Raw genomic sequence first — 26,549 nt, 5'->3', positions numbered from 1 at the left:
GCTGGCCAGCGTCACTTTGTAGAGAACCAGCCAGGTGCTGCACTCCCGAGCGTGAGCCGGGCACCCTCTGTGCCCGGGTTGTAAGTTGACACGGGCACCTTCCCACCCATCCTCCCGCGCGCTGAGACACCCCAGCCAGGGGCTGTGGGCCAGGCCTAGCACTCAGGTGCAGCCCTGAGTGGGCTTGGGGACGGTGGCTGCTACAGGTCTCCCCGCCAAGACCAGGGTGGCACGCTGTGCCAGCCGCAGCCTGGGGTCTCCTGTGCCCCCTCCCCTGGAGAATGCTGCTGGCTGGGCATGGAAGCGGAGGGCCGAGGCTGTGAGGCCGGCCAGTGGTCTCCTGGAAGAGGCTGGACAACTTCAGCAGTGGCTTTCCTGGTTAACTTCTGGGGAGTTTGTCTGCTGGGTCACAGCGCCACCTAGCGACCGGTCCTCAGCCGACAGGACAGCCAGACACTGCAGGAGCCTGGCCGGGGTGGGCAGCGGTCAGAGCACGTGGGCCGGGACGCTCTGTCACTGTGCTGCCTGGGTGGCCAGAGCCGTTGGCCACGGGCCCAGACCCCGGCCCACAGGGGGGCGGCAGGGGAGTGGCCTTGGTTGGGGGGGCAGCAGCGTGCACAGCCAGCCAGTGAGATAGATGGGTTCGCAGGGACAAAGTGATTCATCCGAGACTCAAAGGTGCTCAAGGCACGTGACCTGGACTGGACGGCACAGCTGGCAGGGCACCCCCGGCCTTTGGGGCCACGTGTGCAGCCCGGCGCACTCACTAACAACCCCTTCTGGGCCCCCAGCGACGTGAAGGCCGAGCGGAGGCCCCCCTCGCCCGACGTGATCCTGCTGTCCGACAGTGAGCAGCCGTGCAGCCCGCGGGTGAACGGGCTCGCCAAGGTGGCCTTGCCGGAGACCAGCGCCGAGGCCCTTCTGGTGAGTGGCCGTGGGCACTGAGGCCGGCGCTCTGCCTGCCCCGGGACCCCGACACGCCCCGACACGCCCCGACACACCCTGACACGCCCCGACACGCCCCGACACACAGCCTGCGTCTCTGGCCCTCGCAGAAGAGCAGCCCCGAGGAGCGGGGACGCATGATCAGACAGCTGAAGGAGGAGCTGCGGCTGGAGGAGGCGAAGCTGGTGCTGCTGAAGAAGCTGCGACAGAGCCAGATCCAGAAGGAAGCCGTGGCCCAGAAGGTGGGTGAGGCTGCCCCGGGGCGGGGGAGGGCCCAGGTGTGGGTTGGGGGGCCTCCGGCAGATGCCCAACCCTGCTCCTGTGCTGTAGGGTAGCGGAGGACCCCGTTTCTAAGTGAAGCCATTTCCCTTAGTGCAGGGCGGAAGGGAGGGTGCCAAGCCTGGGTAGACTCGGGAACCTGTCTGCCGTTGGCTGTCTGGATGGTGCCAGTCCCACTGCTGCCATGGGCCCCACAGCCCCCCGGCCAGGCATGCCAGGGAAATGGCACCGAGACGTGCCCGAGCCAGGCTCATGGAGTCTGCAGCGGCAGATCCTGAGGGCCACCGTGGCTCGGGCCATTGCTGCATCCCCAGGCTCGTTAGCGGGGAGCTGGCTGGGGAGCAGAGCAGCCTTGAACTTGACTCTCATGTGTGGGGCACCAGCGTCATGCACAGGGGTTAGTCTGTCACGGGGCGTGACTGCTGGAGTATGTGACGAGAGGACGCCAGAGTCCCAGTGGTCAGTGACACGCCAGGCCCTGGCTGTCCCAGCTGAGGTGCCGCCTGCCACTGTTCTGTCTGCCAAAGTCAGAGCAGGCTGCCCTCCTTGTCGGGGGACCATCCGTGCCTGTGCCAGGAGAGAAGAGCTGTGCCACCCTCACGCCTCCTCATGCCCCCTGTCCTGTTCTGCAGCCCGTGGGCTCCGCGGGGAGTGCCGTGACCACCCCGCCCCCGCTGGTGCGGGGCACCCAGAACATTCCTAGCGGCAAACCTTCCATTCAGGTGAGCAGGTGTGAGGGAGGCAGCGTGGGCTCCCTGGGAGGACTGGCCCCAAGGTGGCCCTGGCAGAGGGGAGCCCCTCTCCCCCCAGTCCTGAGTCCCTAGCTTAGCGGCAGCACGCAGGACAGCCCTCTGCATGGACACAGTGTGAGCGGTCACTCACGTGTGTGGGCACTGGTTCGTTGGCAGAGCTCGTCGGCGCGGGTGCCCGGCAGTGTCATCCCTCCGCCCCTGGTCCGTGGCGGGCAGCAGGCGGCCTCGAAGCTGGGGCCACAGGCCAGTGCCCAGGTCGTCATGCCGCCACTCGTGCGAGGAGCCCAGGTGAGCAGCCCCGCCTGGCCCGCACGCACACCTGTCTGCCCGCCCACCTGCCCACCTGCCCAGGTGCAGGTCTCAGAGCCCGCACTCTTGTCCCCTGCAGCAAATCCACACCATCCGACAGCATTCCAGCACTGGGCCGCCGCCCCTCCTCCTGGCGCCCCGGGCCTCGGTGCCCAGCGTGCAGATCCAGGGCCAGAGAGTCATCCAGCAGGGCCTCATCCGCGTCGCCAACGTCCCCAGTGCCAGCCTGCTGGTGAACATCCCACAGGTGAGGGCGGGGAGGCACGGGTGCGGGGCGTGAGGTGGAGACCCGCGGACGGACGGGCAGGGCTCTGCGGACTGGCGGCCTTAGGGTGGCACGTGACAGCAGCAGCTCTGTCGCCGTCAGCTCTCGCATGCCCCCTGAGCGGCGCAGGGTCTTCTGCTGGGGTGGTACTCGCTCTGCCCGCCTGGCTCCGGCGAACGCAGCCAGCTGGCGCTGGAGTGCGTGCTCTGCCTTCTCAAAGATTGAAGCCAAGCAGTGGGTGGGCGGTTGTCTTGCCCCACGTGGGTGGACGTCCTGGGGCGGGTGGGTCGCCTGCCGTCCCCACTGGTCTCTAGGCAGTGAGGGGACGAGTAGGGACAGGCTAGCGTCTGGTCTCTCGTCAGCTCACCTCAGGGACCCCTTGCAGGTGGGAGGGGGTCCTGGCATTCAGCCGGAGCCCCGGGCCCAAGAAGCCATGAGGGCAGTCTGGGCGCAGGGTGGGTCCCGGGCCTGGTCAGGGCGCTGACACCTGCAGGCCCTGGATGGAGAGAGGGCGTGGACTCCCACGGGGAGCTCCCCCGGGCCTGCCCAGCAGGGCCCTGACAGTGCTGTCTGTTCCGTCCCGCCCCCCAAGGCCACCCCAGCATCGCTGAAGGGGACGCCAGCTGGCTCTGCACAGGCCAGCTCCGCAGGCAGCAGCGTGGCAGGCGTGACCACGCCCGCCGAGTCCCCAGCCAGCCGCCAGGCGGCCGCCAAGCTTGCACTCCGCAAGCAGCTGGAGAAGACATTGCTGGAGATCCCCCCACCCAAGCCCCCCGCCCCCGAGTTGAACTTCCTCCCCAGCGCCGCCAACAACGAGTTCATCTACCTGGTGGGCCTCGAGGAGGTCGTGCAGAACCTGCTGGAAACCCAAGGTGAGCCCGCGGCTGGCCTCGGGGGCCGCAGCATGCGCCCCGTCCACACGCGCCAGCTCCTCCCACAGCTGTGGCGGGTGGGCTGCGGGGCCGCTGTGTCGCCGTCGTTCTGAGAGCCACGTGCTGGCAAATGGTGTGGTGGCCCGGGGATGTCGCTGTGCCTTGAGGTGGAGGCAGGGGAGTGTGACCGGCTGACGGGCGTCTCCAGGAGGGTTCCCGGGCAAGCGTGGGGTTACCACGCAGGCAGAACTTTGCAGCGCCTTGAATGCTATGAGCTGGGGGAGTGTGGCCTGTGCCTGGGCTGGGGTCGCTTTGCCCATTCCGGACATTGGGCTGGTAGGAACGCTGGCTCGGCCCCCTCGGCTGTGCCCGGACTTGAGTTGGTGGTGACAGTGGTGGGACAAGCCACACAGCCTTGTCCCCGGCAGAGAGGAGGGGCGCCGATAGGGGACAGAGGCCAGGGGCGGCGAGCATCCGGGGTCCCACGCCCAGACGGGCCCCAGACCACTGGCAGGTTGGCTTGCGTAGCCTCCCCCACCCCACACTCACACCCTGCCCTGAGCGCAGGAGCACCCCCAGGGAGAGCCATGGGGAGGGCCGTGACAGGGCCCGCAGGGGCCGGAGCCCTTAGCTGTGTCCTCGGTGGAAGAGGGGCCACGGCCGGTGGGGCGGGCAGGAGGCCCGAGCCGGGCGGCCGTCTGCACGCACGGCCCCCGCTCTGGCAGACCGCCTGTCTTTGCTCGTTCTCTCATCAGGGGTCAGTGTCCCTCTCCTGTTGCCAAAACAGGACCTAAGTGTGGCCGGAGGCTCAGAGCCCTCCCTGAAGGCGGCTCCTGACACCTCCCCGACCCCCCGGCCGGGCGGCTCAGCGCGGCCTCGCGCCCCGTCCCAGCTCTGGTGCTGCTCCCGCCGGCCGCAGGTACCACAGCCTCCCTCGGGGTTGGACATGCGCTCTTGTCGCCGGGCAGAGGCCAGGCCCTGGCCCCGGGGGGGCTGGGCCAGGACACCCCATCCTCTGTGGATCGGGGGCTTCCAGAGGTGGGGCGCTCGGCCCCTCCTGGCTCAGGCCCGCAGGAAGAGGAGGGCCAAGGGGCTCTCCGCCCGCCCTCCCAGCACCACGGGCTGTCATGGCCACAAAGGCAAGTGACGCCCTGAGCGGGCGTGGGAACCCCACAGCCGGGCAGGTGGCTCGCTGCCCGCCGAGGTGCCCGGTACACAGTAGAGGGATGTGTGGACCACCCCGGACTTGGTCCCTCTTCTGTCGGCGAAGGGCAGCCTGGCATGGCCACAGCCACCTCGGTAGCTTCCGGTGGTGTTGGGGGACCAGAGGCCGGGCTGGCGCCCCCAGTGTGTTTAGAGAGCTAACCCCGCGGTGCCGGTCCTGTGATGCTTCCCAGAAACGCTCAGCCCGTGGCCATGCGCGCGTGGGCCCTGGTGTGTGTCCCACCCACCACTGCAGTGTCCTGGTGGCCGCAGGGCGGCCCGGCCCAGGGCGCTGCCTGTGTCTGTGGCCTGGGGGCGGGGGGCTGTCACGGCGCCTCGGTCTGCTCTGGTCTTGGACGCGAGCCCACCCACACACGTGTCCCCGCAGCAGGCAGGGTGCCGGCCGCCGTGGCGCTGTCGCGGGAGCCCTACGTGTGCGCACAGTGCAAGACGGACTTCACGTGCCGCTGGCGCGAGGAGAAGGGCGCGGTGATGTGTGAGAGCTGCATGGCGTCGAGCCAGAAGCGGGCGCTCAAGGCCGAGCACACGAGCCGCCTGAAGGCCGCCTTCGTCAGGGCGCTGCAGCAGGAGCAGGAGCTGGAGCAGCGGCTGCTGCAGGGCGCCAGCCCCGCGCCCGCCAAGGCCGAGCCCGCCGCCCCGCACCCCGCGCTCAAGCAGGTGAGAGCCGCGCGGGCGCGATGCGGGGCCGCGTGTCTGGGTGGCACTCGGTGCTGGCGTTCCCAGTGAAAACCGGCACCTGCAGCTCTCCCGGCGTTCGTGGCCGACAAGTGCCACTGCGCGGAGGGCGAGCTAGCCGCGCGCGTGGGGCCGAGCTTCTGCGCCTTCTGGGGTGTCTGGGGCTCGGCTCCTGTGGCTGTTCCTCTGGTGCGGCTCCGCCCCGGGACCCCGACACGTCCCCCGGCGGTGAGCGGGGCCCCGGCCGGCCGCAGGGCGCTGACCCGTCCCACCCGCCCCGTTTGTGTAGGTTGTAAAGCCACGGCGGAAGCTGGCGTTCCGCTCGGGAGAGGCCCGCGACTGGAGTAACGGGGCCGTGCTACAGGTCAGAACCGCGGCGCCCCGCCGCTCGCCGCCGCGCCAGGCTGCCACCGTCTGTCCCTCTCTCTCCGCCGTCTCTCTCGCCAGCTCTCTTCCCCCTGGCCCCTCCTGCCGCCCGCGGCGTGACCGGCCGGCCTGTCTCCGGACTGCAGGGACCCGGTGCGGGTGGGGAGAGCCGGAGCCAGGAGATGCTCTGCAGCCCGCCGAGCGCCCTGCCCCGCTCAGCCGGTCCCCGTCCCTCTCGCCGCTGCAGGCCTCCAGCCAGCTCTCGCGGGGCTCGGCCGCGGCGCCCCGGGGCGTCCTGCACACCTTCAGCCAGTCGTCCAAGCTGCAGAACGCGGCCGCGGCGCTCGTGGGCAAGGGCGGCAGACATTCCGACAGGGCCGCGGGCGCCGGCAAGGGCAGTGCCCCCTCCAACTGGAAAAAGACGGCTCTCGGCACAGGTGGGTGCGTCTCCCCCAGACTCACGCCCGCACCCCCATCAGCAGCACAGGCCAGGCGAGGCCCGGGCAGCGTGGCTGTGTGCTGTCGGAGCAGGGGGCCTGGGCCCGCGGCTGGGCCTGCCGCAGAGGCCGGATTTGAAGAACCACCGGGGAATGGGAGAGAACCCCGAGTGGGCCCTGCTGCCTGCCAGGTCCCCCTGACAGCCGCTGGGCACTGTGCATGTCCCTGTTAACGTGACGCCACAAACGTGGTGTGGCCCCAAGGACAGCGAAGTGAGAAGTGGGGCTGGGGCAGGAGCCACGCAGCCTGCGGCCTCAGGGGCAGGAGTGGCAGCGTGGCTGGGCACTGGGGCAGGCCAGCCAGCTGCTGGTGCCAGTGGGGTTGAGCACACGCTGCTGTCCCCAGTCAGGGGGCACAACCCGTGTCTCAGTCCCGCTGGGCATCTAAGCAGAGTGTGGGGGGTGTTGGCCTGTGGGGGGACTGAGGCTCCCAGGGAAGAGGAGGTGGTGTGAGTGGGGGCCCTGGGGGCAGTCCGGTGTGCCCGCCTGGGCTTCCCCCGACGCCCGCCCCGTGTGTCTCCAGGCGGGACCCTCACGTTCGTCGGCCCGGGCCTGGCCCACAAGAGCTCCTCGGCCGTGGAGCGCCAGCGCGAGTACCTGCTGGACATGATCCCGCCGCGGGCCATCCCACAGTCGGCCACGTGGAAGTAGCACGTGGAGAGGCCCGGCCCCTCCGCTCGCTCAGGAAGACGCCATGCTCCGCAGGACCCCACGGCCCCGCGGGTGGACGGGCCTCGGACCCGGGACCTGCCCGCGGGCTGTCGACCTTGGCCTTGCATTTTGCCTGACACCAGCAGAGCAGCAGCCCCGGGGGCTGCGTCGGCCCCGCCCTGGACGGACACTGTGACACGCGTGGCGAGGCGAGGCCGGCGTGTGCACGGCTCCCTCGGGCTTGCTCCCCTGCCCTGCCCACGCTCTCAGGCTGCTGCCTTGGGCAGTCTGTAGGTTGAAAGACTTTTCTCTTTTTTTTTAATTTTTTTCTTTTTGGATCACCTCATGATGATGGAGCTGTAAGTGACCCATGGCCGACCCGGGGGTCCCTGTGGCACCCGGCCTCGCCCCCTGGAGGGTGGGCTGCTGCTGCTCGTCCCGGAGACCCAGGGCCCGCGGAGAAGGGACCAGAGCCTGCCGCCCCCACTGCCGCGGTCGCGGGGGGCGTGGGCGTGCGGGGAGGGTGGTCATGGCGGTTTTTGTTGTTGTGGTGGTTTATTTTATTAAATCTTTTCCCCTACTCCTTCGGACGGACACAGTCTTGAGCCAGCCCCGGGCCTGTGCTCGGGTCAGCTGTGTGTCCGGGCCTGGGGCACCGGGTGGGCCCCCACATGGTCCAGCTCGGAGCCGCGTCTGCCAAGAACGGCTGAGGGTCTGGGTTGCTTCCCCTTTCTTCTCCTCCCGGTAGAGAATCCAGAAGTGTTTTTTGTTTCAAGGATCAGGTCTGCTTTTAGTTCCATTTTATTTTCGTTCCCTCCACCTTCTGCCTCCTTACAAATCAGTTTCCCGAGGACAGGTGGAAGAGCCGCGTGTCTGCACCGCGGGCTGGGGCGGGGGTCCCCACGCAGGTGCGCGAGGGCGGGGCCGGCTGGTGGAGCTCCAGCCACGGACGCCGTTAGGGACTTTAATTTAAAACCCTTATTTTTGTAGGGCCGCCTTCTCCCCACACAACTTGCTACAACGTTCTAATAAAAGCTCATTTAACCCGTTTCTCCGTTTCTCCGTGCTGTGCTGCGGCTGGCGGGCCCAGGAGGGGTGCACCTGCTGCCGGTGGGACACCCTGGGTGTGCAAGCGGCTGTGTCCCCACTGCGTCACCCAGCTCCTCCAAGCAGGTGTCTGAGTCGTGTCCCCTCTCCCGTCCCCCGTCGCAGCTCCGTGCAGTGTTCTGGGGTCAGGCGACCCCACAGTGCCAGCGTCACCCCCTGTAGCCCCACAGCGATGGTTCCTGTACACGGTCGGCTGGCCTTGGCCATGACCTGGCCCCGCCTCAGGGACACAGTGGCTTTGTGCCCACCCCGTGCACAGGCCCAGGTCCAGGATAATCCCCCTTCTCGGCCCAGGCTCGTCCTCCGTGGGGGGGAAGACCCTGTGGTGAGGGTCTCGTGTCAGAACCCACAAACCCCTGGGGCCTGGCAACTCCAGCCCCAACCAGGAAGGCTCCCCAGTTACCGAGGACCGCCCCCAGCCCTCATAGTGACCGGAAACAGGGCCTGTCGGGGGGCAGGGAGTCGGTTGGTGTGGGGGGAGTCACTTGGGCCTTGGAACCCTGCTCTCCAAGGGGCTGGGGTCCTTCCCCAGTACACTGCAGGCTCAGCGGCGGGTGTGCCCCTCTGGCCAGGGGAAGGTGGGCGGCCCTGTGGACTGGGCATCTCCTCGGGCAAGGCCGCCTGGCAGGGGACAGTGGCTGAAATGCAGGCCCAAGCCTGTCGCATTCCTCCTGTGTGGAGCCAGGCGCTGGGGCAGCCAGCAGGGACCCCCTCCACTCCCGGGGTGAAAGGCATTGCAAGGATTTAGTGGGACCACCTGGCAGGGCTTGGCTGCAGACAAAACGTACTCCGCCCCCCACGCCATTGACCCTGCCTGGCATTGAACGCCCACAATTACTCTTGGTCTGCTTTTTGCACCGCCTCCCTTCTGCCCAAGCATAGGGTGGCTGTGCCTCCTTACCCACCCCCAAAACCCCAGGTGGATTAGGGACGCTCGCCCAGCCTGCACGCCCACCCCCTACACACCCACGTGGGCTGGAACCTCAACGTGCCTTTCTGCAGAGGGGGCATCCGCCCTGCACAAAAGGGGCGGACCCTCCACCAGAGCCCGTGCGAGGAAGAGCGGCTTTATTGCATCTGCGGGGGGCGACACCCGGGGGCGCATCCCTCTGCACCCCCAGCCACCAGCAGCAGGTGCAGCGGGCCGCGCTCGTTCCGCGCAGGCGCGGGGCTTCCCGCTCGTCCCGGCCCCGCCCCTCCGCTCGAGGGGGCGGGCCTCGCCGGCGCGCGTGCGCGCTCCAGCTCTCTGGCGGGTGGGCGGGGCCCCCGCCGTGGATCCGCGGTGGGAAGCGGGAGGGAAGGAGGGAGGGAAGGGGCGGCGCGTGCGCCCTGACGCGCGACGGCGTCGCACGCCGTCCTGGCAGCGCGTCCCTCGGCGCGCGCCTGCGCCCTGCGTGCCGCCGACGCCGCCGCCCGGGCTGGACGGAGCGGGCAGGCCCGGGGCGCGCGCGGCTACCCCGAGTCCCCCGAGCGCAGCCAGCCGTTGCGGGCCACCTGCCCGGCCGAGGGCCGCGCCGACGGGCTGAACTGCAGCAGCTCGGCGATGAGCGCCTTGCAGCGCTCCGGCAGCTCGAGGCCGTCGGGGTAGAGCACGCCGCGCTTCTGGCGGCGCGGCAGGCCGGCGATGTCCGAGTCGTCGAAGGGCATGCAGCCGGTGACCATGACGTAGAGCACGACGCCCAGGCTCCACACGTCGTACTTCTTGGGGTCGTAGGGGATGCCGAGCAGCACCTCGGGCGAGGCGTAGGCCGCCGAGCCGCAGTAGGTGGTGCTGAGGTCCGGGTAGCCGTGCGCCTGGCGGCCGAAGCCGAAGTCGGTGAGCTTGACGCGCCGCTCGTCCGGGCTCAGCAGCACGTTCTCGCACTTGAGGTCGCGGTGCACGAGGTGGTGGTCGTGCAGGTAGCGCACGGCGCCGGCGATCTGCGCGAAGAGCTCGCGCGCCTGCGGCCCGGGCATGCGGCCGCTGCGCTGCACGGCCTGCAGCAGGTCGGTGGCCGCGGCCTCCATGACGATGTACAGCTTGCCGTTGCACACCTCGATGAACTCGAAGACGTGCACGATGTGCGGGTGGCGCACGCCGCGCAGGATGGACAGCTCGCGCGGCAGGAACTTGTTGACGAAGTCGGGCGGCGCGCGCCGCCGGTCCACCACCTTGATGGCCACCGTGCCCTTGTACTTCTTGGACGTGGCCACCTTGACCTTGGAGTAGCTGCCCTCGCCGATGGTGCGCCCCAGCTTATAGCCCAGTTCGCTCAGCAGTTTGTCGCCCGACATGGTGGCACCCCACCGAGCCGGGGCGCGCGGGGCGGAGAGCCGGGGACGCCGAGCTCGGACCTAACCCATGACGCTGGGCACCTGCACCCCCGCACCCCCATGTGCCCACGCGGCCGGGGCCCCGCCGGACCCCCGCCCTCGGTAACAATTTCGGCCTTGTGAAGTGACCGGGGGCGTCACGGCTGCGCCCCGCCACTGCAGGCCCTCGGGGTGCCCCTCACCACGGGGTGGGGTCCTGTGACTCACAATGGCCCTCAGACGCTCCGTCCCGGCTGATAAAGCCCAGCAGCCATGGGGGAGCAGAGGCGCCTCTCCACACGCGCGGACGGGGATGGGAGAGAGCGCAGGGGGCCCCCCAAACACTACAAGGGTGTGAGGTGGGGGGCGCTGAGCCCACAGCGCCCCTGGGACGTGGGGGCTCTTGACGGTGTCATGCACGGACCGTCGGAGCCCGAGCGTCCGCCAAGGCGCACCAACGACCCTGGAAGTCGAGGTCGGGGTCCACCATGCCCCCCAAGACCCCTGGCGCTGCAAGGGAGGTCGAGCCCGCGGACACTTCCGCCACACTCCTCATGGCGGCGGTAGAGGGCTCGCGCCTATCGCGTCACTTCCGCTAGCGGGCCGGAAGCGCGGAGTTTGCAGCGACCATGGCGGCGTCGAAGGTGAAGCAGGACATGCCCCCGCCGGGGGGATACGGCCCCATCGACTACAAGCGGAACCTGCCGCGTCGGGGACTGTCGGGTCAGTGAGGGTCGCCTGGTGGGCCGGGGGAGCTCTCGGGGTGCGGGGTGGGCCGCGCGGGGTGACGGCGCGCCGGGGTGCGCCTGGGTTTGGGGGTGCACAGCCGAGCTGGGCCGGCGCTCCATCCTGTCGGGGCGCCCAGGTCCTCACGGGGCGCCGAGCTCCTCACGGGGCGCCGAGCTCCCGACGGAGTGCCCAGGTCCTCACGGGGTGCCCAGCTCCTCACGGGGCGCCGAGCTCCTCACGGGGTGCCCAGCTCCTCACGGGGTGCCCAGGTCCTCACGGGGTGCCCAGGTCCTCACGGGGTGCCCAGCTCCCGACGGGGTGCCCAGCTCCCGACGGAGTGCCCAGCTCCTCACGGGGTGCCCAGCTCCTCACGGGGCGCCCAGGTCCTCACGGGGTGCCCAGCTCCCGACGGGGTGCCCAGGTCCTCACGGGGCGCCGAGCTCCTCACGGGGTGCCCAGCTCCCGACGGGGTGCCCAGCTCCTCACGGGGCGCCGAGCTCCTCACGGGGTGCCCAGGTCCTCACGGGGTGCCCAGCTCCCGACGGGGTGCCCAGGTCCTCACGGGGTGCCCAGCTCCTCACGGGGCGCCGAGCTCCTCACGGGGTGCCCAGCTCCCGACGGGGTGCCCAGGTCCTCACGGGGCGCCGAGCTCCTCACGGGGTGCCCAGGTCCTCATGGGGTGCCCAGGTCCTCACGGGGTGCCCAGCTCCCGACGGGGTGCCCAGGTCCTCACGGGGTGCCCAGGTCCTCACGGGGTGCCCAGGTCCTCACGGGGTGCCCAGCTCCCGACGGGGTGCCCAGGTCCTCACGGGGTGCCCAGCTCCTCACGGGGTGCCCAGCTCCTCACGGGGTGCCCAGCTCCCGACGGGGTGCCCAAGTCCTCGGGGTGGCACAGAGCCGGTCCCCCCGGGTTCCGTCGGCATTGGGGGGCTGTGGGGGACTGTGGTTGTCCTAGAGGCTCGCGGAGTCCAGCACCCCGGAGAGGTCAGCACGGTGACCCTGACCCCCCCCGGGCTGGCTGGCTGGTGGTCCAGCTGTGGGAGGGGATGGGGATACCCCTACGCCACCGTCTGGGTCTGCACCCCCCCACACGCACCCTACGGGGTCTGCGTCGGCCTGCGCCTTTTCTGGGGATTTTTCTCAGGCCCCTTTGCCGCCCACAGACCAACACCCCTGCCCCGGCAGCACCTCTTTCAATTTCTTTTTTGTTTTGTAAGTTTTAAACTTATTTGGAAGCTTGACCCGCCATCACTGCACATCCCACCCGGCTCCCTGCCTGTGTCCTGGGAAAGCAGTGGAGGACGGCCCACAGCCTGGGGACCCTGCACCCGCGTGGGAGACCCGGGAGAGGCTCCTGGCTCCTGGCTTCAGATCAGCTCGGATCTGGCCATTGTGGCTACTTGGGGAGTGAGCCAGCAGGTGGAAGATCTTTTTGAATTTGCTCCGTAATCTGCCGTTAAGTGTCTAGTTATTTGCAAGGCATACGTAGAGAGCTGTTCCGCTGGTTCACTGCCCGAGTGGCAGCAGCAGCCTGGGCTGGCATAGTCTGGGCAGGCATGGCACCAGGGCCGGCTAGCCGAGGGGCCAGTGTGGCCAGAATTGCCAGCCTCTGTCCCCCCGGCTGCTGGCCGAGGCATCCACTCCCCTCTGCCCACCCCTGAGAGGCGGAGGGCAGTCCAGCCCCCATCCCCTGCTTCAGTCCCCAGGAGACAGGGACCCTGCCGCCCACCAGGGCGTGCCTTCAGCCCACTGCTCCCCACGGCATGCCGCAGATGGCAGGGGCAGGGGCAAGGCCAGGCCGAAGCCAGGAACCCGAATTCCATCTGGGTCTCCCATGTGGGGTGGCCAGGCCCCCGTTGTGTGCGATGCTGCCCCTTCTGTCCCCGGGTTCACGCCCCAGCACCCAGGGTGCACGGCAGCGGGGGCTGTGCTGAGCTGGATGGGAAGGGGAGCCCCCGGCAGGCCCGGAGCCCAGCCACCCACCCGTGCGCTGCAGGCCGTGGGGTCCGCAGCAGCCGGCACCCCCGCGGACCCCCGCCCCTCCACCCCGAGTCACTGCAGTCCTGGAACTCCTGTGGCTTGAACTGCATCTCCCTGACGACCTGTTGGCTGTTTATGTATCTTTCTTGGAGAAATGTTCGAATTTTTTTTTTTTTTGAAGATTTATTTATTTTTACTGGAAAGGCAGATTTACACAGAGGAGAGACAGAGAGGAAGGTCTTCCGTCCATTGGTTCACTCACCACGTGACTGCAACAGCCAGAGCTGAGCCGATCTGAAGCCAGGAGCCAGGAGCTTCTTCCGGGTCTCCCACCGGGTGCAGGGTTCCAAGGCTGTGGGCCGTCCTCCACTGCTTTCCCAGGCCACAGGCAGGGAGCTGGATGGGAAGTGGGGCAGCCGGGACTCGAACTGGCGCCCATATGGACTGTCGCGGCCACATGCAGCGGTTTTATTAGTGACGCCACAGGACCAGTCCTGGACTTCATTATTTGCTAAGAGAGAAGTCTTCCCTCTGCCAGTTCCTTCCCTAAAGGCCTGTAACAGGCAGGCGGTGCCCGGCAGGAGCGGGGAGCTGCACCCCAGTCGCCCGTGTCCGTGGCACCTTGACTGCCTCCCACCTCCCAGGTGGGCACGCGCAGGGAGCCCGCCCGCCCGTTTCCCAGACGTTGAACTAACCGGGCTCGGTCAGACGTGCCAGAGCAACCTGAAGGAGAAAGACGGGGCCAAGAGGGCCTTTCCCTGGGTGGGGGCCCACTGCAGCTCGTGTGCCCAAGCCTGGTGGGGCGCCCCGGCACCCCGACGCTGGAGGCTCTGCCAATCTGCCCTGCAGGATGGGGCACCCTGGCCGGTGGGCGCCAACCTCCAGGAGTGTGGAACCAGCCTGCCCAGCTGCAGTGCCCGTGAGCCCCAGCAGGCACTGTGGGGAGGGGGCCTGTCGCCTCCCCCGTGTGCCCGAGCGCTGAGCGGCCCCTGGCTGTCCCTGCAGGATACAGCATGTTCGCCGTGGGCATCGGGACGCTGCTGTTTGGGTACTGGGGTATGATGAAGTGGAATCGAGAACGCAGGTAGGGGGCCTGGGGGGGGGGGTCTGCCACGTGTGTCCCCACGGCCGCAGCAGGTGCAGGCTGCCGCTGACCCCTACGCCCACTCCTGAGGGGCGGGGGGCGGGGGCCATCACCTCCATCACCCTGCAGCAAGCCCCCCCCCCCCCGAGTGCCAGGCACTGTGTAGACGCGACAGGGGCGGGTGGCCGCGGGCCGGCTCCTCGGACCTCGGAAGCTGCTGGAAGGCGGGATGGGTGCAGGAAGGCGCAGGCCGCCCCCCAGCTGGCCTCCGCCCACCCCTGGTTATTTTGAGACAATGTCCCCTCGCCCTGCCCCACACAGTCAGCAGGCAGAGCTATTTTTAGGCTACAAAGTTTTTAATTGAGAAGAAAAGTGTGAAGCCGACAGTTTTGAGGCCGGCGCCCTGGAGCAGCTGCCCGCCTCCCGCCCGCCCCCAGCACAGGCTTCCCATGGGCACCGCCCAAGGCCCTGGCGTGCCAGCTGCCCGCCCCCAGCACAGGCTTCCCATGGGCACCGCCCAGGGCCCTGGGGTGCCAGCTGCTCGCCCCCCGACAGCGGGGGCTGACACAGCTGGCCGTCCCGCAGGCGCCTGCACATTGAGGACCTGGAGGCCCGCCTGGCACTTATGCCGCTGCTGCAGGCCGAGAAGGACCGCAGGTGGGTCGGTGGGGCCTGGGGGGCCGGGGGGCCGAGGGAGGCGTCCCCCGACACTCAGCCCCTCGCCCCTGTGCAGGATCTTGCAAATGCTGCGGGAGAACCTGGAAGAGGAGGCGGTCATCATGAAGGATGTGCCGGACTGGAAGGTGAGGAAGCGGGGCCACCAGCCCGGGGGGACAGTGGGGTCCCCAGCGCGCCCCACCTGCCACTGTCCCCCACAGGTGGGCGAGTCGGTGTTCCACACCACGCGCTGGGTGCCGCCCACGCCCGGAGAGCTGTACGGACTGCGGAGCTCCGAGGAGATGCTGCGTGCCAACTACGGCTTCATGTGGTACACGTAGGCCGCCCCCGGCGGAAATAAACGCGCCTCGCAGCCTGACCCGGCCTCAGCACTGCGCCCGCGTCCACACCGCCAGCCCCGCGTCCACACCGCCAGCCCCGGGCTGCCAGCCCGCTGGAGGGGCCAGCCAGGGCCGCCGTGGGGGTGCAGTGGGGGGCTCCCCAGGCCGGCCTCTCGGGCCTCACCATCCTCTTCCTCCTCTTCATCCTCATCCTCACTGTCCCCCCACCTGCCTCTCAGTGCTGACCGGGGTGGGGCGGGGCCTCCGCAGCACCCACCAATGACCATGCAGCGCCTTCATGGTGCCTCCTGATTGGCCAGCCCACTGAGGGAGGGCGGGCGCAAGGGCCCCACCCCAGCGGAGAGCTTTAAAAGGACCACAGCTCTGGGGTGCTGACCAAGTGCTGACCAAGTGCTGTCCGCGGCCATGAGCGGGACCGAGGAGCTGGAGGGGCCGCGCTTGCTCAGGTCAGCCCGGGACAGAGGGGACCAAGGGGACAGGGTGCTGACCGCAGCCACGAGGGGGACCGAGGGGCTGCACCTCCTCAGGTCAGCCCGGGACAGAGGGGACCAAGGGGACAGGGTACTGACCGTGGCCATGAGCGGGACCGAGGGGACCCGGGGACAGGGTGCTGACCGCGGTCACGAGCGGGACAGAGGGGACCCGGGGGACAGGGTGCTGGCCACGCCATAAGCAGGACCAAGGGGCTGCACCTCCTCAGGTCAGCCGGGGACAGGGGGATCAGGGATGGGGGACTGGCCCTCCCCCCCCCCCACGCCCCACTGGAGAGCCAGGCTGAGGGCACACCCCTTGCCTCAACCAGCATCATTGCCCAGTCCGCCCGGGCAGAGCAGGGGCCTGGGTCAGGCGGTCACCACAGGCCGGCAGTGTTGGGCAGGGACACCCCAGCGGGGCTGGCGCTGGAGCCACAGCCCACCCCGAGCCCGTGCCCCAGCAGAGCCCAAGCTCACCTGGCAGGAGTGTGCCCAGGGGCTGGTGAGCTCCCACAGCGTCAGCACGCTGCACCCTCCCTGGGGCACCTGTGGGCCTGGATCCACTCACCCCTTTCTTGGGGCTTTGCTCGGGCCCTAACCCCTGCCCCATCCCCACCGGCCTCCCAGCCCACAGAGCCATCACTCCCTGCCCGTGTGCCCACACTGTCCCCCCATGTCCTCCTGAGCAGTTAGGCGCTGCCAGAGGCAGGAAAGAGCAGGTGCTAGGCCAGGGACAGCCCAACTCCCAGGACTGGACTGCGTACCCTCCAAGGTGCCCTGGAGCCGGCTGTCCCTCTATCCTCCCCCAGCTGCAGGCCCAGGGCCTCCCCTGCCCGGAGCCCCCACAGTTCCCCACCCGCGGGGAGCCCCAACACTCTCCTGACCTGTCACTGTCCTGACCTCCGGGTACAGCCGGGCTCTGCCGTGCTGTCCACCTGGCCCTGCCCTCCCTGCTTCCCACTGGCTCCTTCCACTTTGGGGTCCCAGCACCCCAACCCCCACAGCCACCAGGTGCTGCTCAGAGAGCCGTCTTAATGTGTCTGTTGACCTCCCCACACACACCCGTTGCCCACCAAGCCTTCCTCACCACCCTCTGCCTGGCATGGTGCCACTCAGCCACGTGGGGGTGGGCTGGGGTGACCTCACTGCTGCTCAGGGGGAGGCTGGGCAGCCAGAGGCTGTGAGGACTAGGTTCCCCCCAAAAAGAGCCAGCAAGCCCACCAAATTTCAGACACCCCCAGCCTTGTCCTAGGCCCTCACCTCCCACCCTGCTCCCTCTGCCACCCGCTGTTAGATTTGGGGGTGTCCCGACCCTGCTCCCCCTCCTGCCCACCCTCACACGCTGCCAGCACCCCCATGGCTGCCAGAGGGTGCTTCCCCCCGCCCCGCACTGGCACTCGGACATGAGGGGCCACATGGGGCACCCATGTCCACGGGCAGCCCCTGCTTCTCCCTCTGGTCCCCAGCGTGGCGGAGGCGTCCGCCCTGGAGCAGGAGCTGCTGGAAGAGTATCGCTTCGGCCGGCAGCAGCTGGTGGAGCTGTGCGGCCATGCCAGCGCCGTCGCTGTGACCAAGGTACCCGCGCCAGCTCACCCAGGACCCCCCCCAGGCCCATCATCCCCCACGTAGGGGGACACAGACCCCCAAGGGCGCTCAGCTGGTCCTGACCAGATACTGGGTGTCAGCCCCGCAGGGGACACTGTCTCCCCCAGCAAGTACCCCTAATACAGAACACCAGAGGGCTGGAATGCAGGTTCTGACGCGTGACCCAAGCCCCGGGCTCCACACCTGGACACCGGGCGGTTGCTGGGGTCTCGTCCCCTCCCCTTCTGATTATGGCCACTTGTATACTCAAAACACGCCATCTCTACAATGACTCAGCTGTCTAAACATCCCAGGTGCAGGAACCCGGAAATGAAAGCCACTCGGCTTGAGAGGATCCCTCCTCGGGCTCTGGGGTCACACGGTCCTGGTCACGTGTGGCTGGAGTGCAGAGCAGGGTGGGACCCAGGGCCAGGCCTCCCAGCATGCCACTATGTGCCCCTTGGACCCGCGGCAAAGGCACAACGCACAGAAGGTCTTCCATCCGTTGGGTCACTCCCCAAGTGGTTGCAATGGTCGGTACTGCTCCGATCAGGAGCCTCTTCCGGGTCTCCCACGCAGGTGCAGGGTCCCAAGGCTGTGGGCCGTCCTCCACTGCTTTCCCAGGCCACAGGCAGGGAGCTGGATGGGAAGTGGGGCAGCACCTGTATGGGATGCAGGAGCCACAAATAAAGGTTTAGCCTACTCCACAGCAACCACTGGCTGCTGTGCGTCTATGGGGGAGGCAGCTGGTGGTGCCAATGAGGGACTGTAGGACCAGGGACCCCCATCCAGCCATGTCTCACACTCCCCCTGCCTGCTCACAGGCACCCTAGGGCGCAGTAGGGGTGACTAAATTCCAGGGGCCCCTGCCACCCACATGGGAGACCTGGGGCATCCTGGCATAAAGAAGACACCCCTCAAAGGTCGGGGGGGGGGCGCGGCTGAGAGGCCGAGTTGGGGCGCCCACGCAGAGAACTGGGGCCTCCAGAGGCAGCCTGGCCTGAGGCCCAGGCGGGGTTGGCCGCAGTGTGGAAACTGGCTGCAGATGGGTCTGCGGTCGAGCGCCTGCAGGGAGCCGCTGGCCGGAGCGGCAGGCGCGTGTCCTGGTGCAGGACTGGCACAAGCCCAGCCCGGCCTGGACACATCCCGCCCTGCGCCCTGGCTCCCAGCCCACCACCTCCTGCCCTGCGCCCTGGTTCCTGTCCGCCTTGCCCGCCGGGGCGCACGGAGCAGTGGCCGGCCTCGGACCTCTGCTGTCCGCCCCCACCAGGTGTTCCCGCTGCCCACCCTGGCCCGCAAGCAGAGGACGGTGCTGGTCGTGTGTGGTCCGGAGCACAACGGGGCGGTGGGGCTGGTCTGCGCCCGGCACCTGCGGGCGTTTGTGAGTAGCTGGGGCGCCCCCACACCGCGTCCAGCCCGGCTCCTCCCTGCAGGGCCCTCTTCCTGGGCGCCCCCCTCAGCCCCGTCCCCACACCCTAGGAGTACGAACCCAGCATCTTCTACCCGACGCGCTCCCTCGACGCGCTGCACCGGGACCTGACCACCCAGTGCGAGAAGATGGACGTCCCTTTCCTGGCTTACCTGCCATCCGAGGTGGGAGCAGGCAGCAGGGCGAGCGTGCGCGCAGGTGTGGTGCCCGCCCGGCCGCCCTTGACCCCGCGGTGCCCGGTCCCCACCCCGCAGGTGCAGCTCATCAACGCTGCCTACAGGCTGGTGGTGGACGCAGTGCTGGGGCCCGGCGTCGAGCTGGCCCAGGTCGGGGGCCCCTGCACCCGCGCGCTGGCCACACTCAAGCAGCTCTCCGTGCCCCTCGTCAGTCTGGACATCCCCTCAGGCACGGCCCGGGGAGCGCGGGGAACTGGGCGTCCCGGCCGGCCCGGGGCAGCTGCCCCCAGGTGACCCCTGCGGGGGGCCCGCCCCATGCCCAGCTCCAGTGCCCGCTGCCCACCCCCTGGCCCTGCTCTCCCGCCCGGGCAGACGTGAGCTCACAGCCCAGGCCGCGCCCGCCCTGGCCGCCGCCGCTGCCCCGCGCCTGCTGGAACCATTAGGGGACACGCAGACAGACGGAACAAACAGCCACCGTGGCCAGCTCTGCCTGCTCCTCCGCGGGGGTGGCAGCTGGGCCCTGGGGAGGGTGCTCCCGCGGCGGCTCGTGGGGCCATCGCAGGGGCTGCCCCATGGGGGCTCAGGTGGGCGGTTGGAGGAGGCGTCCCGGTAGCGCGCGCTCACTGGTGTCAGGAGGCAGGTGCAGGCTGGCTGGGGAGGTGATGGGATGGGGCCCACCAAGGGGGCAGTGGTGTGCCCTGTGCCAGGCAGGGCAGAGGCACAGGTGAAGGAGCCAGGTGGGAATGGAGTCCGAGGGGGGCGTGCTGTGCAAGTTAGGGGGTCCGGCGTCCTGTCGAAGACGGAGATTCCGATTGGCAACGGGCGGCAGGTGGGAACGAGGGAGGCCGAGGCGGGGCGCCTAGGGGAGGGAGGGCGCAGGCTGAGGTGCAGGAGGGACACCCCTCCCAGCAGAGGGGTGGGAAGGGGTTCCCCGGCAGGAGCGGGGCTGGGGGCAGGGCCGCCCACCGCCCTCCTCCACCTCCCTCAGGCTGGGACGCGGAGACGGGCGGCGGGGAGGACGCGCTGCAGCCGGACGTCCTGGTCTCACTGGCTGCGCCCAAGCGCTGCGCCCGCCACTTCACCGGGCGCCACCACTTCGTGGCGGGCAGGTTCGTGCCCGAGGACGTGTGCCGCAAGTTCGCGCTGCGCCTGCCGGCCTACGCGGGCACCGACTGCGTGGCGGAGCTGTGACCGCCCCCCACACATGCACACCCCTGCCCACTCCGCGGGGAACCCGCGACAATAAACACACCCACACCTCGGCCGCGCCTCCCGCCTGCTGCGTGCGCCAGACAGTCAGGGGGCCTGGGGGAGGGATGCGGGTGGCCACCGTGCAGCGTGGCTCCAGCGCACGTGGGCACAGCCGGAGGGCGGGCGCTCCAGAGGGGGGCCCAGGAGGGTGGCTCCAGGGGCGGGGCCTGCGGCGCACCCGCCTTCGCTGTCAATCCCCCCCAGCACACACATACACACACGCACGCCCGGTGGCCACCAGATCCGCCAGAGCCCGACGCGAGCGAGCGCGCTGCTCCATTCCCTCCCTCCCTGCCTCGGACGCTCGGATCCCGCTATGGCGCGTCTGCTGGCCCTGCTGTGGCTCGGCGTGGCCGCCGCCGCGCACCTGCCAGGTGCCCGAGGTGAGAGCCTGGCGCCTCCCGGGTCCGCATCGCCCTTGGGGTGGGTGGACAAGGACGCTCCAGCCCCACCTGGGGTGCAAAGGGGACCTCGTTCAGAGGAGAGAATAGGGGTCCAGGGAGCCTTAGATTCCTCCCAGCCTTCGGGTCTCTCACCTGCCAGCACGGCCCCTGGGGGACAGAACGGTAGCTCTAGGGGAGAATGGTGATGCGCCCACTTCTCAGACCAGGAGACTGAGGCTCCAGCAGTCCTTGGACAGTTCCCAGTTGACAAAAAAACGAGGCGAAAATGCCAGGATTTTTCACTGGCAGCTTTGGGCGCTGTAGGGAAGAGGGGGAGATATAGATTAAGACCACATGGCGGGGTGCTGATGCAGCCACTGGGCACAGAAAGGGGGAGCCCTGGCCGAGGGGAGCAGTGTGGAGCCCACCCCTGGCTTGGGGGAAGCAGGAGCCTGGGCAGAGCTGGAAGGAAGGCTTCCTGGAGGAGGAGCCGCAATGCCATCCCGAGCTCAGCTCAGTTCTGACCTGCCCCTGCCCCCAGAGCCTCGGCTCTTCTCACTGTAAAATGACCGAACAGGAGGTCCCGCTGACAGCTTGCACATGCGCACACCCCCAAACACACACATTCCTCCCCGTTCCAAAGCCGCCAGCTCCACCGAGGAGCCCCCTGGGACTGCGTGGGGCCTGCAGGGGCGCAAGGTGCTCCCTGGCCAGCCCTCGCCCACCCTGGAGGACTGGGGAGGTGAGTGTGGCCGGGGGGGACACGGGCCATGCTGATTGAGGGTCATGGCATTCCCGGGAAGGGGCTGGGCGGCTGGTGGGTCGGCAGCACCAGGGACGCAGCCCTGGCCAGCGGGGCTGGGCCCGTCCTGGCTGCCCGCGGCGGTGGTCTGGGTCCCAGCGCCTGTGGCGCCCGCAGAGGCCAGCGAATGGACGTCTTGGTTCAACGTGGACCACCCTGGAGGCGACGGTGACTTCGAGAGCCTGGCCGCCATCCGCTTCTACTACGGGCCAGCGCGTGTGTGCCCGCGGCCGCTGGCGCTGGAGGCGCGCACCACCGAGTGGGCCTTGCCCGCGGCCGTGGGCGAGCGCGTGCACCTGAACCCCGCGCGCGGCTTCTGGTGTCTCAACCGCGAGCAGCCCCGGGGCCGCCGCTGCTCCAACTACCACGTGCGCTTCCGCTGCCCGCTAGGTGAGGGCGCGCTGGACGGCGGAGGGTTGGGGTGGGGAGTGGTCCAGTGGCGGGTGGGGGGCAAACAGGCAGACTCCTGGGGGATCAGGTGAGAGGAAGGAAAGGCCTCGCTCAGGTGCGCCCCGCAGGAAGGGGACAGATGGCTGGGAGCTGACCTGGAACCCAGGGCCGGGGAGTATTGGGTTGATAGGTGAACCTCGAGGGGGCGGGCAGCAGGTAGAGGGCGTGCCCTGGGGGCACCTGCGTGCTGGAGGCGGGGTCCATGGGGCCCCCTCCTCCCTCATTGTCCGGATGGGGTGTCGCCGGGAGGACAGGTGCCTGATGGCGTCCCCTGCCATCTGCAGAGGCCGCGTGGGGTCCGTGGGGCCCCTGCTCCGGGAGCTGCGGGTCTGGTCGTCGTGTGCGCCACCGCAGCTGCCCGAGTCCCGCGGGCGAGGCCTGCCCGGGGGGTCCCCAGGAAGTGCAGAAGTGCGAGCGGCCTCCGTGCCCAGGTAGGTGGGGATTCGGGGACACGGGGCTGCCATGGGGGCCGTGCGCAAGCAGCCGGGGCTATGCCCGGAGCCACAACGGAAGGGCGCACACGCCTGTGGCCTTCGCAGCCCTGGCCCGGGTCCCTCCCCTCCTCCCACCGACGCCCACGCAGACACGTTGGCTCACACCCTGGCAGACGTCGTTCAGGCCCTCCCGCGGACCAGACACCAGGCCGGCCAGGAGGCGACTGGAAATTCCGTTGGGGTCTGGACGCTGTGCCCGCCTGCAGGAGCGCACGGGGCCTGCCACAGGGGTGGGGGTGCGCCAATGAGGGGTCCCCACCCCGTCCTGCCTGGCTCTGCCTGGCGCCTCTGCCTGCAAATTGCCAGTGGAATTTTCCGTGTTGTGCACAAACCGCAGGATTGAGAGGGGAGGGAGTTGGTCTGGCCCGGCCCCCAGCCCGGTGCACACAGGGGCCCCTGAACCCCTGCTGGCCTGGTTTCTCACCTTCTGGCTCCCAGCTGCCCCCTCCCCCTCCAACACATCTTTCCCACCGCTCAGGCCCGTCACCTCCCTGCCCACCCGTGCAGCTCCTCCACGAGGGGTTCACCCCTCGGCCTCCGAAGGGCACAGCTTGGGCAAGTGTTTGCTGAGCCCTAAGCAAGGCCTCCTTGTCTCCCCTCAGGGTGCGGCCCGGATGGCTGTGGGTGCTCCAACCACACGCTCCTAGGCTCCGTGGTCACCCCGGCCGGCCGGCCGCTGCCGGGAGCCAGGGTCTCCCTGTGGGGTCAGCGGGACGTCATGGTGACCAGCGACGCCCACGGAGCCTTCCAGCTGCCGGGGGTCTGTAATGGGACCAACATCTCAGCCCAGGTGGATGGCTACTCAGCAGGCACTGCCCAGGCCCGGGCCAACAGCTCCATCTCGGCTGTGGTCACCATCGTCCTGCAGGAGTTGGGTAGGGAACTGGGGGAGGGGGTCCCGGGTGCCATGGCGCTCCGGGGGCACAGAGGGTGAGACTGGGGAGAAGAAATACAATATGGCGCCATCAGTGGGGCACGCGCAGGGCACGTAAGAAATGACTGAGCAGAGAGGGGGTGTGTGTGGGGAAGACAGGGCTGTGACCCTGCTCACCCTGGCACCCCCAGAGAAGCCCTACTTGGTGGTGCACCCCGAATCCCGCGTGCGAGAGGCCGGCCAGAATGTCACCTTTTGTTGCAAAGCTTCCGGAACCCCTACACCCAAGAAATACTCGTGGTGAGTGGGCTCAGCGCCCCGGGCCTGCCCTCCCCCGGCTGCAGCCCAGCCTGGGACATTGTGATGGGGTAGGTGGTTGGCCAAGTGGCTGTACGGGAGGAGGCCCAGACCGGCCCCGCTCTTCACTCCCACGCCCCTCGCCAGGTTCCACAACGGGACCCTGCTGGAGCGGCAACAGCACAGGTACGGGGCGCACCTGGAGCTGCGGGGGCTGCGCCCGGAGCAGGCGGGCATCTACCACTGCAAGGCCTGGAACGAGGCCGGGGCCGTGCGCTCAGCCACCGCCCGGCTCACCGTGCTGGGTGAGCCAGGGGGACCGCGATCCCAGCCCTTCTGTAGGTAGACCCTGACCCCAGACCAAACTCTGCTCCTTGCGCTGACCTGGCTGTCCTCTTCTCTGCCTGCCCCCCCACACCAGCCCCGGGCCAACCAGCCTGCGACCCCCAGCCCCTGGAACACCTCATCAAGCTCCCGGAGGACTGCGCCCAGCCGGGCCAGGGCCCCGCCTACCTGAACGTGGGCCGCTGCCCCGACACGCACTGCCCCGGCGCGGGGGGCTCGGGCGCCCGGTGCGGGGACAGTCCCTCCCGCTGCTGCGCCGTGCAGCGCCTGGAGAAGCGGCAGGTGCAGTGCGGGGCCCGCGCGCTGCCCGTGAAGGTGGTGGCCGAGTGTGGCTGCCGCAAGTGCCCGCTGCCCCGGGGGCTGGTGCGGGGCCGCGTGGTGGCCGCCGACTCCGGGGAGCCTCTGCATTTCGCCAGGATCCTCGTGGGCCCGGAGCCGGTGGGCTTCACCTCCTACCGGGGGGACTTCACCATCGAGGTGCCCCCCTCGCCCGAGCGCCTGGTGGTGACGTTTGTGGACCCCAGCGGCGAGTTCGTGGATGCTGTTCGGGTCCTGCCCTTTGACCCCCGGGGGGCCGGCGTGTACCACGAGGTCAAGGCCATGCGCAAGAAAGCTCCGGTTCTCGTGGAGGCCAGCCGGGGGGACGCCATCCCCCTGGGGGAGCTGGCCGAGGAGGGCACCCTGGGCGAGCTGGTCCTGCCGCCGGGGGGCTTCCGCCACGCCGACGGGCGGCCCTACACGGGGCCCGTGGAGGCCCGCGTGACCTTCGTGGACCCGCGAGACCTCGCCTCTGCCGACGTGGCCCCCAGCGACCTGCGCTTCGCGGACGCGGACGGCGAGCTGGCGCCGCTGCGCACCTACGGCATGTTCTCCGTGGACCTGCGGGCGCCGGGCTCGGCCGAGCAGCTGCACGCGGGGCCCGTGGCCGTGCGCGTGGCCGCCGAGCACATCCGCATGGCCGGACACAGGGAGGCCCTGCGTCTGTGGTCGCTGAACCCGGGGACCGGGCTGTGGGAGGAGGAGGGCGGCTTCCGGCTCGAGGGGGCCTCGGGCGGTTCCGCGCGCGCGCGCCGCGAGGAGCGCGTGTTCCTCGTGGGCAACACGGAGATCCGGGAACGGCGTCTGTTCAACCTGGACGTGCCGGAGCGCCGGCGCTGCTTCGTCAAGGTGCGCGCCTACCTCAGCGACAAGTTCGCGCCCAGCGAGCAGGTGGAGGGCGTCGTGGTGACGCTGGTGAACCTGGAGCCGGCGCCCGGCTTCTCGGCCAACCCGCGCACCTGGGGCCGCTTCGACAGCGCCGTCACGGGCCCCAACGGCGCCTGCCTGCCCGCCTTCTGCGACGCCGAGCAGCCCGACGCCTACACGGCGCTGCTGACCGCCACGCTGGGCGGCGAGGAGCTGGAGGCCGCCCCGTCGCGGCCCCGGCCGGTGCCCGGCACCGTGGGCGTGGCGCAGCCCTATCTGGACAGGCTGGGCTACCGGCGCACGGACCACGACGACCCCGCCTTCAAACGCAACGGCTTCCGCATCAACCTCGCCAAACCCAGGCCGGGCCGGGCGTCCGAGGCCAACGGCCCCGTGTACCCGTGGCGCAGCCTGCGGCAGTGCCAGGACGCGCCGGTGACCGCCGGCCACTTCCGCTTCTCGCGCGTCGAGACCGACAGGTACGAATACAACGTGGTCCCCTTCCGCGAGGGCGCGCCCGCCTCCTGGACCGACGACCTGCTGGCCTGGTGGCCCAACCCGCAGGAGTTCCGGGCCTGCTTCCTCAAGGTGCAGATCCGGGGGCCCCAGGAGCTCACCGTGCGCTCGCACAACGCCGGCGGCAGCCACCCGCGCACGCGGGGCCAGCTCTACGGGCTGCGCGACGCACGCAGCGTGCGCGACCCGCAGCGCCCCGGCACCTCGGCCGCCTGCGTGGAGTTCAAGTGCGGCGGGATGCTGTCCGACCAGCGGCAGGCGGACAGGACCCTGGTGACCGTCATGCCGCAGGGCAGCTGCCACCGGGTGGCCGTCAACGGGCTGCTCAAGGACTACCTGGCCCGGCACCCTCCCCTGGCGCCCACCGACGACCCGGCCACCTTTGCCATGCTGGCTCCGCTCGACCCGCTGGGCCACAACTACGGCGTCTACACAGTCAGCGACCAGAGCCCGCGCCTAGCCAAGGAGATCGCCATCGGCCGCTGCTTCGACGGCTCCTCCGACGGCGTCTCCCGGGAGATGAAAGCCGACGCAGGCACCGCGGTCACCTTCGAGTGCCAGGAACCCGCCGCCGGCCGTCTCAACCTCTTCCAGAGGCTGCTGGAGTCGCCGGCGGCCGTGCTCCAAGACCTCCGCCGGGAGATGGGCCAGGCGGGGCGGGCGCAGGCTCGAACCCTGGGGCCGCTCCGCCGCTCGCGCAGGGGCAGGGCCCGGCAGTGACCCCTGGCTCCGGGCCTCCCCCAAGTCCCCGGGCGCGCTCCCCGGGATGAGGCCAGCTGGACGCCCGTGTGCCCTCGGACCCCAGGAGCGCCCTGAGCTGCCTGTAGCTGTCCCCAGCCCACCCCCCACCCCACGCCTCGCTCTTTGGGGTTATTTATTGAAGCAAAGCCCCAAGAGACCAGCTGGTTTTGGGGGGCATTCAGGCTGGGTCCTGTGATAGCCAGGGAAGGGCTTCTGGGGTTCCCCCACCCTGGGGCTGGTACATTTGGTGCTCAGACCCCCCCTCTCCACGGGGTGGGGGTTATGGGGTGGGGGCCTCGTTGGGGATACAAGATCTTTCTCTGTCTCTCTTCCTCTCTGTAAATCTGCCTTTCCAATAAAAATAAATCATAAAAACAAAAATCCTGCATTCATTTCCCACTCGGCCTGCTGGACTGGAGGAGGGCACAGGGCCCCTGGGGGGCACGGGTACAACCCGGAGCAGGAAGCAGTGTGGTCTTCCTGTCCGTGCCCGGGTACCGACG

At 69.4% G+C, this 26,549-nt stretch overlaps 5 protein-coding genes across 5 annotated transcripts in view; 4 read left to right on the top strand and 1 right to left on the bottom strand.

Moving 5' to 3' along the window:
- The window catches only part of GATAD2A (GATA zinc finger domain containing 2A), a 44,087-nt gene extending 36,801 nt beyond the window's left edge, over positions 1-7,286 (top strand). The window contains exons 3-12 of the mRNA XM_040986369.1: positions 792-924; positions 1,056-1,187; positions 1,857-1,946; positions 2,133-2,264; positions 2,365-2,532; positions 3,143-3,422; positions 5,014-5,303; positions 5,611-5,685; positions 5,935-6,124; positions 6,708-7,286. Coding sequence (XP_040842303.1) covers positions 792-924; positions 1,056-1,187; positions 1,857-1,946; positions 2,133-2,264; positions 2,365-2,532; positions 3,143-3,422; positions 5,014-5,303; positions 5,611-5,685; positions 5,935-6,124; positions 6,708-6,835 — 1,618 coding nt within the window. The 3' untranslated portion in view covers positions 6,836-7,286. The remainder of the gene's footprint in view (positions 1-791; positions 925-1,055; positions 1,188-1,856; positions 1,947-2,132; positions 2,265-2,364; positions 2,533-3,142; positions 3,423-5,013; positions 5,304-5,610; positions 5,686-5,934; positions 6,125-6,707) is intronic.
- A 2,108-nt stretch (positions 7,287-9,394) lies between these two features.
- TSSK6 (testis specific serine kinase 6) lies at positions 9,395-10,319 on the bottom strand. Its single transcript, XM_040986206.1, has one exon. The coding sequence runs from the start codon at positions 10,214-10,216 to the stop codon at positions 9,395-9,397; it is 822 nt and encodes a 273-aa protein (XP_040842140.1). The 5' UTR covers positions 10,217-10,319.
- Positions 10,320-10,785: 466 nt separating this feature from the next.
- Positions 10,786-15,063, top strand: NDUFA13 (NADH:ubiquinone oxidoreductase subunit A13). Its single transcript, XM_040986209.1, has 5 exons — positions 10,786-10,957; positions 13,949-14,027; positions 14,613-14,684; positions 14,761-14,830; positions 14,906-15,063. Exons 1-5 carry the CDS (start codon positions 10,864-10,866, stop codon positions 15,023-15,025), a joined length of 435 nt encoding a protein of 144 aa, XP_040842143.1. The 5' UTR covers positions 10,786-10,863; the 3' UTR covers positions 15,026-15,063.
- Positions 15,064-15,451: 388 nt separating this feature from the next.
- Positions 15,452-19,899, top strand: YJEFN3 (YjeF N-terminal domain containing 3). Its single transcript, XM_040986230.1, has 6 exons — positions 15,452-15,653; positions 16,928-17,094; positions 18,374-18,484; positions 18,583-18,696; positions 18,787-18,937; positions 19,697-19,899. Exons 1-6 carry the CDS (start codon positions 15,452-15,454, stop codon positions 19,897-19,899), a joined length of 948 nt encoding a protein of 315 aa, XP_040842164.1.
- A 376-nt stretch (positions 19,900-20,275) lies between these two features.
- CILP2 (cartilage intermediate layer protein 2) lies at positions 20,276-26,025 on the top strand. Its single transcript, XM_040986366.1, has 8 exons — positions 20,276-20,342; positions 20,986-21,084; positions 21,262-21,534; positions 21,879-22,025; positions 22,691-22,963; positions 23,154-23,262; positions 23,407-23,564; positions 23,681-26,025. The coding sequence occupies exons 1-8, from the start codon at positions 20,276-20,278 to the stop codon at positions 26,023-26,025; spliced, it is 3,471 nt and encodes a 1,156-aa protein (XP_040842300.1).
- Positions 26,026-26,549: the final 524 nt, after the last annotated feature.

The sequence above is a fragment of the Ochotona curzoniae genome, unplaced genomic scaffold (genome assembly GCF_017591425.1).
Source record: "Ochotona curzoniae isolate NIBS_2020 unplaced genomic scaffold, NIBS_Ocur_1.0 contig_4502, whole genome shotgun sequence".
Lineage (NCBI taxonomy): Eukaryota > Metazoa > Chordata > Mammalia > Lagomorpha > Ochotonidae > Ochotona > Ochotona curzoniae.
The sequence above is the reverse complement of the archived record's forward strand: the minus strand, read 5'-3'. Positions and strand labels throughout refer to the sequence as shown.

Excerpts from the sequence above, each read along its gene's own strand:
- YJEFN3 (XM_040986230.1), top strand. The coding sequence starts at position 15,452 with ATGAGCGGGACCGAGGAGCTGGAGGGGCCGCGCTTGCTCAGGTCAGCC. Across the intron at positions 15,654-16,927 it reads CGAGGGGACCCGGGGACAGG|GGGCCACATGGGGCACCCAT; the intron begins GTGCTGACCGCG and ends CTCGGACATGAG. Across the intron at positions 18,485-18,582 it reads CCCGGCACCTGCGGGCGTTT|GAGTACGAACCCAGCATCTT; the intron begins GTGAGTAGCTGG and ends CCCACACCCTAG.
- CILP2 (XM_040986366.1), top strand. The coding sequence starts at position 20,276 with ATGGCGCGTCTGCTGGCCCTGCTGTGGCTCGGCGTGGCCGCCGCCGCG. Across the intron at positions 21,085-21,261 it reads CACCCTGGAGGACTGGGGAG|AGGCCAGCGAATGGACGTCT; the intron begins GTGAGTGTGGCC and ends TGGCGCCCGCAG. Across the intron at positions 23,565-23,680 it reads CGCCCGGCTCACCGTGCTGG|CCCCGGGCCAACCAGCCTGC; the intron begins GTGAGCCAGGGG and ends CCCCCACACCAG.
- NDUFA13 (XM_040986209.1), top strand. The coding sequence starts at position 10,864 with ATGGCGGCGTCGAAGGTGAAGCAGGACATGCCCCCGCCGGGGGGATAC. Across the intron at positions 10,958-13,948 it reads GCCGCGTCGGGGACTGTCGG|GATACAGCATGTTCGCCGTG; the intron begins GTCAGTGAGGGT and ends CTGTCCCTGCAG. Across the intron at positions 14,831-14,905 it reads AGGATGTGCCGGACTGGAAG|GTGGGCGAGTCGGTGTTCCA; the intron begins GTGAGGAAGCGG and ends TGTCCCCCACAG.
- TSSK6 (XM_040986206.1), bottom strand. The coding sequence starts at position 10,216 with ATGTCGGGCGACAAACTGCTGAGCGAACTGGGCTATAAGCTGGGGCGC.